This window comes from Lissotriton vulgaris, chromosome 9 (genome assembly GCF_964263255.1).
Source record: "Lissotriton vulgaris chromosome 9, aLisVul1.2, whole genome shotgun sequence".
Taxonomy (NCBI): domain Eukaryota; kingdom Metazoa; phylum Chordata; class Amphibia; order Caudata; family Salamandridae; genus Lissotriton; species Lissotriton vulgaris.
Window position 1 is genome coordinate 478,275,495 of NC_141697.1, and position 12,157 is coordinate 478,287,651.

The 12,157-nt window shown below is 47.7% G+C and overlaps 1 protein-coding gene across 1 annotated transcript in view; it reads right to left on the bottom strand.

Moving 5' to 3' along the window:
* Positions 1-12,157, bottom strand: part of SYNE2 (spectrin repeat containing nuclear envelope protein 2) — a 1,750,628-nt gene that overhangs the window by 1,133,700 nt on the left and 604,771 nt on the right. The window contains exons 55-56 of the mRNA XM_086937933.1: positions 3,662-3,937; positions 276-536 (exon numbers count right to left, since the gene is read on the bottom strand). Of these exons, the coding sequence (XP_086794059.1) occupies positions 276-536; positions 3,662-3,937 (537 nt within the window). The remainder of the gene's footprint in view (positions 1-275; positions 537-3,661; positions 3,938-12,157) is intronic.

The window sequence follows — 12,157 nt, forward strand, 5'->3', positions numbered from 1 at the left end:
TTTTTTTGAATGTCAGATTTTTTCAATTCCGCTCTGATGCATTTTCTGGAATGTTACAAGATGTCAGCTCTTTTTCCATAGAAAGTGGCACTAAATGAATGTAAGTGTTTAGGAAATACCTCTTTATGCAAATCCACAATTTAACCAGCAAGATATGTGAATTCTTATCATTACTTACATATTAAGTATTGGGTACAATTGTGTGGGCATTATATACACTATGTAGTAGGTACTACTGTTGTTGCAATACATAATGTAGCATAAGTTATGCATACCTCAAATATTGTGCCAGGCCCCTTCTCTTCAGCGTCAATGAGAACGGGAGAAACACTTGTCACCACCTTGCTTACTGAAGTAGGCTTCTTTCCAGATTCTTCATGAGAAAGGTTGAATTTTGTGCTGAGGGAGTCACTCCTTTGAATGGCGTCCATTCCAAGCCTTATTATTTCCTGAACTGATGATGAAGCAGTCTCTTTAGCTGATTCCTTTTGAGGTAGAGCCTCCTCCGATGTTCCTTCGTCTTTACTGGTGGACACCTGAGATTTTTTTCAAATTTAGATTTAAGTAATTTGTTTTAAAGTATTGCTTTCCTTTTTTAAACTTTTCGACGCAGTACTCGAAAAATAAAGTTTGTAACACAAATAGGTTAATTCCCCTTTTCAGTAAAACAATGAAGTTGAACTGTTATTAGTTTGACAGAGAAATAGACAAAATACTATTGGAGTTGTAGACTAAGGAAAATAATGTAATCTTAGGGAACAATAGCCTACTTTAAAATGTACTGGAATCTTCTGCATCTAAAAGCTGCTGCCTCCTTCCCAGGCATGCTCGGAATCAAAAAGGCTAAATCAGTAATTCAACCCAGGACTGCTCAGAAGTCATTGATATTACAATGACCACAGAGAAAGACATGACTCACTTGCCTCATTTCCTTTATAATGTATTGGTGGAGGTGGGAGCTGGGGTTATGATCTTTCTGACAAAACCCGTAATTTTAATTAGAGCGGTGAGAAGCTACCAGGGCACTTTTTAAGTTTTGAAATGGGGAGTGTTAGGGCACACAATACACTTCAGGACGCTTTTTACCCACGTTGATTGTAATTGGACACCTGGTACAGTAAATTTGGATTAGAGTATAGAGTTTGGATGCACACACGGTATGGTTTGGATTGGTATCACGGTACACTGTTTATGCTTTGGACAGAAAGAAATGGCATACTACCAACAAAATTGTTTGTTTTTGTGATATATGTTTGAGTTTATCACAGAAAGAGGGACAGGGCTTGGTAGGTCCAGCATACAGGCCCCATAGAACCATGAGAAAAGAAGAGGTATGCAGTTCCTAAGGGGATGGGGGGGGGGGAGGAAAAGGGGGGAAAAGGGGAGGAGAGGGTTAAGGAGTTGTGGACAGTAAATACCCGGGCCGTATTACATAAGGTGCCCCTGGGGCACAACAGGCATTTGCGCCCAGTTTGTGGGCCCCCGTGGCACTTTGGTATCATAGAAGGGGCGCAGACGCTTGTGCGTTCCCTTCTATATTACCGATAGAGCTGGCACACTTGTAGCGCCAGTACTATCAAGAGAGGGTGTTCCCTCATTTGTATAGGGGCGTTCCCTATGCATATGAGGGAATTTCTTTGACTCTAAGCCATATTACAGTTGGGGGCCCAGAGTCAAAGAAGCCCTCAGAAGGCGCACTGACAGTTCGCCATTTAAAAGGTGGCGCACTTTCAGTGTGCCCCTGAGAGCAGCCCTCTGCAGGGGTTGCAGACATCCCCTTGCAGGCGGGTACAGTCACAGATCTCTAATCCCCTTTGAGAGTGAAAACACGGAGCAGTGGCTCAGTGTTTTCATATGAATGTGCTGCCCCCAGGTCAGCACAAGTTTGTGGCTGCCCTCAGGGCAGAGCATTAACCATAATCGAGCGCATTGGCATTGTTTGTGCCCGGTGCACCTCTGAAAAGGTGTGCCGGGCGCAAACAATGCCAATACGTAACGCGGGCCCAGGCGTTTCTAAAGTGTGGATTTAAAAATGGCTATAGGACTCCCCCCCAAAAAATGTATACGCTGGGTACCTATGCTATGAGTAGGAAGAACCGACTAAGAAAAGTACCCTGAACATCACGGTTGGGGCCAAAATAACCCCCTCTTCTCGGTGTTCTCCAGAAGATATACCTCACTTTTACTCGTTTATTTCCACACTGTAGGGGACGTGACCTTTATTACACATAACGTCCCCTCTAGAGTAGATGAGAATCCCCTGCTGAAAAGCCAAGATCCAACTAGATAATTTAGGGCATGAAACATATTGACTATCATCATCCCACACATATCACTCTGAGCTTAAACAGGTATAATTTCCCCTCTTCAGGCATTACTTTTTAGTCGGTTGTTTTTACTCATAGCATAGGTACCCAGTGAAGAAAATTGTTTTTGGGGAGTCATTTAGCTATTTTTAAACCCACACTTTTTGCTTGCCATCTCTACTCACTAGCCATACGCCCCCAAACTGTTTTGCAGCTTCACATCGGCAACCAGAGAAGACCTCCGGCAAACAGGACCTGTTGGGCTTTGCCACGCCAGCCCAATGAGGAGTGTGATGGCTCTTGTTCCTAATTGGAGCTTTTCCATCTTTATTCCATTAGGAACACCTGGTATCTACTATCCACAGACCCTTAATTCCCCCACCTTCCCCCTTTTCCTTTTCAACGCCCCTCTTAGGAACAACATACCTCTGCTTTTGTTATATGTGTTTGGGTGACATGAAACATCTTGCTTTGATTTTCTTTGAGTGACTGAATATAATAATAGCATATCACATCACATTCTCTATTACAGGCCGGACATCAGCACCTGCAGCACCAAAAGATGGGCAGGTAGAATCAAAGTAGCAGGAAGAAAAATGGTTTGTGACGGCTGGGGAGAAAGAAAAACTGTGATCCAGAGGGGAAGGAAACCAAAGAAAGAAAGCAGGTTAAGACATTATGATCGACCTCTAAGAGACAGAGCCTTGGAAGGCAAGACATCAAATGGGGAAGAAAAAGAGGTGAGCACTGGCCCAGAACATAGATGTGAGAGGGTATATAAGGGAATGGGGAGGGGAACAAAAAAATGTGAATAGGGGTGGTAAGGATGAGGAGCAAGGAGTCAGACATGACCGGGAAACTGGTAATGAAAGTGAAGTATACACCAGAGTACCCTATTTACAATGGAAAAAGAGGTCAGGTATGGCAGAAGAAAGCAGCCAGGAGCAAAATGTGCATAGCTTCTGTCTCAGCAAGAACCTATAGAACCAGCAGTAAACCAGGCATGTTTAGGATTGAGCCAGTGATGGACATAGGTGTATAGTGAAATGCACGGTAGAGACGTAGGACATTACATAAATATATTTTGAAATGGGTGGGAAAACAAGTATGTTTAAATCAGAAGGATTTGTATCTGTGTTTCTTGGATGGGAGGGGTGGGTCATGGTACAGGAAGGATAGAAGAGAAATAAGCAAAATATAGCAATCCATCAAGGCACCTTGACTGCATTCATCAGAATAATCACAGAACAAGTCACTGACCACAATTATGTACTTTCAACAAGAACTATTTCTCACATATTAAGAAATATCATTGTTCTGAAACTTTGATTTTATCGAAAATAATTCCAGATTACCTCAAACGTGGCACCATGTATTTTCTCTTTCCCATCAGTCTCTGTTTCAGAAGTAGGCGGTACCACCTCATTTACTGAAAATTCCTTTTCTTTAGGTTCTTTACGTGAAATTCCTGTTTTTTCTGTGATGCTAAACTCAGGCCTTTTGCCCTGTTTAATTGTTTCAGTATCAACCTCAATTAGTTCCTGAATGGGGGAAGGTGTGTCTTGTTTAGTTGATTCCTCTGACAACAGAAGCTTCTCTGGTGTTGCTTCTTTCTTGCTGACAGTAACCTGCTGTTTCCAAAAACACAAAGACTTGAGAAACTGTACATTCTACGCTATTATAACTATTAAACAGTGGAAGAATTAACAAATGACTGAAGCATAACATTGCAAACAAGGACATTGAATAAAGCATTGCTTTTATAGCTGATGAAGTTCCCATTGAAAGAACCATTGTCCTAGACACAACTATATTCTAGTCTTTGAAAGCAAGCCAACTACCACCTTTTAAAAGAAAACGGTGACAAACATGCACACACATATTTCTAATATAATTCACTCACCAATATGAAGCATCAACAGCAAAACACCCTTTAGTACTTTACCACCAATAGCCCTATGTCTAGAAAGTCTTGTAATCTAAACACACACTTTATTTCTTTCTCAGTCATAAATCTAAGGACCTAACCTTAGAGGTGGGCAGTAATGAGCAAGCTGCCACAAAATGTTTTCTATTTTTTGCTCCTCTGTTGTATGCCCAGACTCATGTACCTATTATTTTCTGAGGACAAACCTCATTTTGAGAATTTGCCTTTATAAAATATTAAAAAACTGCATACAGACTAAACACGCCACCAAGGCATGGCTAAGCTGCTCTCAATGTTTTCTGCTGAAGTCGCTGCCACCATTAAGGTAAAAGCTGCTTCAGAGAAAAAAAACCTGACACAGCAGGAAATACTGTGTGCCTGATTACGAGTTTACGTGTTATTTGACGCAACTAATAAACAATGATACCATAAGGTACGTTATGTATTGGGTGCAATAAATAACCCTATTATGAGGCTTTGGGAAAAACAAGTGGATTTTGGTGTTTAGTGCACCAACATCAGCATGATATAGTAAATACTGTATGCTTGTGGTTGGAATTAACCAATCCACTCAATAATACACATACCAAACAGTTAGGTAAATGAAGAACAGTGAAACCAAACTCTGATTAGGAACTATTTAGTAATGATTTGATTATTAAAAAGTCTCTGAACATATTTTGAATAGAACATTCTCAAATGTCTAAATCAATTTGTTTGGATAACAATTATTTCAATTGAAGATATCTTCCGCCAGACAGAACAGATTTCATCAGAATTGTGCAATAGGGCACTTCTGCAATTTGGCACTATTATTTACACCAATGGAACAATGGACAAAAAACATTTCAAATAACTAACAAATGCAAACACAAGACGTTGCACTGTCGAGCAGGGCAAAGTTTATTTTAGTTGAGTAGGTCGGTGCAAAGTAGCCTGACACCAGTTAAATCAATGGAATGTAACTTCTCAGTAATTTATGAGTTGCGGATGAGGCAGCAGGACACTAGGTATGTCTTTCAAATAAAGAATCCGTTTTAGGGCAGCAGGTATGATTTGAATTTTGTTGAGATTGTCTCATTATGAATTTGAAAAGGAGGTCAAGTGGAATCAAAGTAGTATACTTTAAAAAGAGATTTCTGCATTGCTGTATAACTTTAAGAACACTTGGAAAGTGTTGGTGATCCTAGAGAGGGTCAGTTACCAATGTGCATTAGGTATATGTTTCAACTCGTATACTTATATTATAGCTAGGTGGTTCACAGATGGTGAGGAGGCAGTATACAGGGATATTTTGAAACTCTGGCCTGGTGCAGCAGGAAACCTCAAAGCATTAGAACTGGTAAGGTGGTGTTGGAGAAGAACTTGACCATCAGTTATTTTGTGTAATGATGCTAGGGAGCTGGTATATTATCTTGTCACGTCATATTTTTCCTATCCAACCTAAAAATACTGGTAACTGAATGCACAAGTTACTACTTGTGTAACAATATATCTGTAAGAGACAGGAGTTAGTGATAGATTCCTTATCTTAGAATATCCCCAGGCGTCAGACTGGATCTGGAAAGTTTTGCTTAGCAGTACCCCCGCACGTCAGTAGGTGGCGTCCTGCCGTTCCCGTCAGTCACTGGCATCTGAAGCACTGAGTTGACGTCACAGAGACTACTTAGGCGCCACCCATGCGTGCTGACATCAGTTCTGTACACAACTTTCCACGCCAGGAACGCAGAGACATGCAAGATACTGACCATTGGTGCATAAAACTAGGGTCCTTAAAGGTATGTCCTTAACCCCATTAATCAGTTTGCAGAATGGGGAGGATGGGTGGGGCGGTAAGGAATCTATCACTAACTAATGCCTCTTACAGATATATCGTTACACAAGTAGTAACTTGTGCATCTGAAAGAGACACGTTAGTGATAGATTCCTTACCCCAACAATACCAACCCCGGTGGTGGGTCCGCGAACAAGATTACACCAGAAAGTCACGGAGCACAGAACGGCCAAAGAAGCCGTCTCTACGCACCTGACTCTCAAGGCAGTAGTGCTTGTTAAACGTGTGCAGCGAGGCCCACGTAGCTGCCTGACAAATGTCCTGCAAGGGAACGCCGCGTCCCAAGGCAGCAGTGGCTGCCGTTGCCCTGGTGGAATGGGCACACAGCCCCAGAGGAGGCTCCTTCTTAGCCAAGGAGTAACAAGCTTTGATGCACAGAACGACCCACCGGGAGGTGGTTCGCTTGTGCACGGCCCAACCTTTTTTGGCGCCCACGTTTCCAACAAAGAGCTGGTCATCCACATGGAACTGTTGTGCACGCTGCAGATAGAAAGCTAGTGCCTGTTTTGGGTCCAGACGGTGGAGCCTCTCCTCCTCTCTAGAGGGATGCGGAGGCAGAAAGAAGGTGGGCAAAGTGATGGTGTGCCCGATTTGGAAGGGCGTGACAACCTTTGGCAAGAAAGAAGAGCAAGTTCTCAAAACCACCTTGTCTGGATGAACAGAGAGGAAAGGAGGTTTAGAAGAGAGAGCCTGGAGCTCGCTCACCCTTCTGGCTGAGGTGATAGCTACCAGGAAAGCCATCTTGAGAGTCCGAAGATGTAAGGACAGTTATTAAGGGGCTCAAAGGGAGCGCACATCAGAAAGGTCAAGACATGATTCAAGTCTCACTGAGGCATTATGAAAGGCATGGGTGGAAATGTATGCGTAATGCCTATGAGGAACTGGTTAACAACCGGGGACTTAAATAGAGAAGGCTGATCTGGAAGCCCTAGAAAAGTGGAGGTGGCCGAAAGATAACCTTTGAGAGTGCCCAGAGCAGAGCCCTGCTGGGCCAAAAATAGAAGAAACAGAAGGACCTCAGAAAGAGGTGCAGAAAGGGGATCCATAGCTTTTGCTGTGCACCATGCCACAAATTTGTGCCACCTACAGGCGTATACCGGTTTAGTGGAGGGACGCCTGGCTGCCAAAATAACATCACAGACTTCGGGAGGAAGGTCGAAAGCTGTCAAGTGTCGCATGTCTCTATGCATGGAGGTGGAGGCTGGACAGGTTCAGGTCAAGGACCGTCCCCTGCTGCTGCGACAGAAGATCCTCCCGAAGAGGCAGACGGATCGGGGGATCGACCGCCATGCTGAGTAGCTCGGGATACCAGTAGCTTCATGCACAATCCAGAGCCACAAGGATGACTTGGGCCCGGTCGCGGCTGATCTTCTTCAGCACTCTGGGCAGAAGTGGTATAGGCGGAAAGGCGTACAACAGACCGCAACTCCACTCGTGACGAAAAGCGCCGTTGAGCGAGTGCCGCCTTGGAAATTCCAACGCACAGAACTGATGACATTGCGCGTTCTCTTCGGTGGCGAATAGATCTAACCAAAGCTCTCCCTACTGCTGAAAGAGACCTTGCGCGACGTCTGAGTTCAGACGCCCCTCGTGATCCATTGTGCACCGGCGGCTGAGTTCGTTCGCCCTTACGTTCAGAGAACCTGCCAGATATGGAACCACTAAGGTAATACCTTAATGTTCCAGCCATGTCCGGAGACGCAGAGCCTCTTGACAAAGGGTCCAGGACCCCACCCCGCCCTGTTTGTTGCAATACCACATGGCGGTGGTGTTGTTCATGAACACCTGCACCACACTTCCCCAGACAGTGGGAAGGAATGCCTTCAGTGCAAGTCGGATCACCCGCAGCTCCAAAAGGTTGATATGGAGCTGGGACTCCGCCGGAGACCAGAGACCTCTGATCTCCACCTCTCCCAAGTGGCCTCCCCATCCCAGGAGGGACTCGTCCGTCACCACCGTGTGCTCCGGTTGGGGAAGGGAGAGAGATCTGCCACTGACCCAATATCGATTCGTGAGCCACCACTGCAATTGTTGAGCAGTGCCCTCTGAGATCTCGACATGTTCAGACAGGTTGCCCTGATGCTGTGCCCACTGGACCTTCAGGTCCCACTGCAGAGCCCGCATATGCCATCTGGCATGTTGCACTAGCAGGATGCAGGAGGCCATCAGGGCCAGGAGCCGGAGGGTCATCCTGACTGAAACCCGGGATAGAGGCCGAAAGATCAGACTCATAGCCTGAATATCCCGGACTCGCTTCTCTGGAGGATAAACCTGAAACAGCATCGAATCCAGAACCGCTCCGATAAAGGGGAGCTTCTGAGAGGGACTCAGGTGCAACTTCGGCACATTGATGGAGAACCCCAGCAGATGCAGGAGGTCGGCCGTAGTCTGAAGGTGGCTGATGACCGTTTGGGGCGAGTCCGCCTTCAACAACCAGTCATCGAGGTAGGTGAAGACTGACACCCCAGGTGTGGAAAGCATATCGCTGAAATTGACGAGTGGGTGAACGCTGCATACGGGAAACTTGCCTCGCCCTGCATACTATTACTGGGGCTGCTCCTTACCTGCTCCTGACTGGAACCTGACTTCCTGCACTCCGACCAGTCCCTCTCCGCTGCCGTTGGCCTCCTGACATCTGGCACGGCCGCCGAGTGAGGGGGACTACAGGTCCCAGCAGTGCTTGCGGCAGGAAGCCGCCAACGCCCTGCACGCGCCCGGAGGCGCTCTTAAGCAGCAGGGGTCTCCGTCAGAGCGTGTGGAAAGCATATCGCTGAAATTGACGAGTGGGTGAACGCTGCATACGGGAAACTTGCCTCGCCCTGCATACTATTACTGGGGCTGCTCCTTACCTGCTCCTGACTGGAACCTGACTTCCTGCACTCCGACCAGTCCCTCTCCGCTGTCGTTGGCCTCCTGACATCTGGCACGGCCGCCGAGTGAGGGGGACTACAGGTCCCAGCAGTGCTTGCGGCAGGAAGCCGCCAACGCCCTGCACGCGCCCGGAGGCGCTCTTAAGCAGCAGGGGTCTCCGTCAGAGCGTGTGGAAAGCATATCGCTGAAATTGACGAGTGGGTGAACGCTGCATACGGGAAACTTGCCTCGCCCTGCATACTATTACTGGGGCTGCTCCTTACCTGCTCCTGACTGGAACCTGACTTCCTGCACTCCGACCAGTCCCTCTCCGCTGCCGTTGGCCTCCTGACATCTGGCACGGCCGCCGAGTGAGGGGGACTACAGGTCCCAGCAGTGCTTGCGGCAGGAAGCCGCCAACGCCCTGCACGCGCCCGGAGGCGCTCTTAAGCAGCAGGGGTCTCCGTCAGAGCGTGTGGAAAGCATATCGCTGAAATTGACGAGTGGGTGAACGCTGCATACGGGAAACTTGCCTCGCCCTGCATACTATTACTGGGGCTGCTCCTTACCTGCTCCTGACTGGAACCTGACTTCCTGCACTCCGACCAGTCCCTCTCCGCTGCCGTTGGCCTCCTGACATCTGGCACGGCCGCCGAGTGAGGGGGACTACAGGTCCCAGCAGTGCTTGCGGCAGGAAGCCGCCAACGCCCTGCACGCGCCCGGAGGCGCTCTTAAGCAGCAGGGGTCTCCGTCAGAGCGTGTGGAAAGCATATCGCTGAAATTGACGAGTGGGTGAACGCTGCATACGGGAAACTTGCCTCGCCCTGCATACTATTACTGGGGCTGCTCCTTACCTGCTCCTGACTGGAACCTGACTTCCTGCACTCCGACCAGTCCCTCTCCGCTGCCGTTGGCCTCCTGACATCTGGCACGGCCGCCGAGTGAGGGGGACTACAGGTCCCAGCAGTGCTTGCGGCAGGAAGCCGCCAACGCCCTGCACGCGCCCGGAGGCGCTCTTAAGCAGCAGGGGTCTCCGTCAGAGCGTGTGGAAAGCATATCGCTGAAATTGACGAGTGGGTGAACGCTGCATACGGGAAACTTGCCTCGCCCTGCATACTATTACTGGGGCTGCTCCTTACCTGCTCCTGACTGGAACCTGACTTCCTGCACTCCGACCAGTCCCTCTCCGCTGCCGTTGGCCTCCTGACATCTGGCACGGCCGCCGAGTGAGGGGGACTACAGGTCCCAGCAGTGCTTGCGGCAGGAAGCCGCCAACGCCCTGCACGCGCCCGGAGGCGCTCTTAAGCAGCAGGGGTCTCCGCATCGCGGGACGCGCGCGGGCGACGCCGGGCGAAGCCCGGGCAAAGGGCGGGCCCTCTGTGGCCCTCAGTGACCGAGGTAGGCCGGGCTGGGCCCGGTCCCTGATATTTTATCTCTTACACTGTTATTATCTATTTGCATCTGTGTCCATTTGAGTGGGAGGATAATTCGATGCAAGTACTGTGACAGCTATACAGCACCCTGGTCCTACCTGCTCCGCCTGGGTCTGACCTTATTCCAGACTTTTATACGTTTTATATTGTTATATTTCTATTTTTTTATTGTGGAAAATGTCTAAAACTCTACGATCAGGAAGGGTAGTGGGAGAAAAACCTGCCCGGAAATTAACTACTATCCGTACAAGAAACAAGTCAGTAAACAACCCACCTTTGAAAGGACAATGTCAGTTATCTGAACTCTGGGATCTATCTGGTATAAAAAAACCTAAAGGTGCAACTCTACATAATCCAGATATTAAAGCCCTGGAAGTACACTTACCAACTACCTCTGAGGCCCGATCCCCCTTGGTCCAGCAGGGGACCCCCCAAACAATGGTAGGAGGGTCTCCTTTTCGGGACCCTACAGATGGGAAGCTGATGATTATAAGTGAGCCAGTGCACATACCATCGATCCCTCAGGTACCCCTAAATGACAGGCCCGGGGATGACTTGACTGCACTATCCATTGATCTGGAACTATGGGGACGCTACGTAAGCCCTGCTAAAGTGGAATCCCTGGAGCAATTTAAAGCTCAGGGGGGTGCCACCCCATCAGGGTTAATGCTGTACAGTAGCACCCCGTCGCTAAATAGACATGAAATATCTGACTTGCTAAACTCCTCCAAGAGCCCTGACCTCAATCTCCTGGATAATATCTGCACTGCGGAAGCACGAGAAAAGCCGATCTCTGAGTCCATGATCGCGCTGGAACAACTTCTTGCTTCAATTTTGCTGCTTTTAGGGAAATTTGTTGGCAGCTCGGACTGTATCCTTGAATCAGTTACCCAAATCCTAAAGTTATTGCTGCAAAAAGTGCCGGATTCGAGTAAGGCCTCCCCCCTCGAGCCTGGACAATCTGTATCCGAGGGGAAAGTTAATGCTACTAGAAGCGAACTAGTTAGGAAAAATGAAGAGCCTGTTATGGTCCCTCTTAGGGAGGTGTCTCATACTGCAGCATCAAACTGCATCAAGAATATAGTCCTGGAGATAGAGGAGGAGGATAAAGTCTTGCCTGGCCCCAAAACGGCCCAGGAGTTATTTCCCATCTTTGCCCCGGATGGCGGAAAAGATCTCCTGGCCAACAAACTCGAGGTCAATGAAGAAAAGAGAAAACATGGTAAACAAAAAAGTACCAAAGCCAGTAAGAGGAAACCAATCCGAAAATATAGAAAGAAGAAGCAACGGAGGATCATTTTCCAAAAATGGACAGAGGCAAGGGAGAATGAAACAAGGAATGGGGAATCCTTATCTACTTCCTTAAAAGTGGACATGGATGTGAACTTAACCACTTCAACCTCAGTGGAGGAGGAAAATGAACAAGGCAGCTTGCCTTCCCAGGAAGATTCTCCACAAATTGGGGGCCCTCTCCCAGGCTCACCTTCGCGGAGTGCTCTGGGAGGTCCAATCTCTTATCCATCCGGGACTTTAAACCCTTTGGCCCCCCCCTTTGTGGTAACAATTGACTCCGAAAATTCTCGCCCTCCGGCTCGGCCTGTAAGTAGGCCAAAGGCCCCTGTGGATGTGCGTGTACTAGATTTTGTTCCATTATTTGATACTGACCTCTTGTTAAATAGATTTACAAAAGGGGGTGGTGATGAACAGAGTGTCTGAATTGAGCAGACCACTCTTACCCAGTCCAAAGATCAGGGCTTGATCCATCACCGTAAGAATTGGCTTTTGTAGTTTGGTTTGCCCTGTTCCC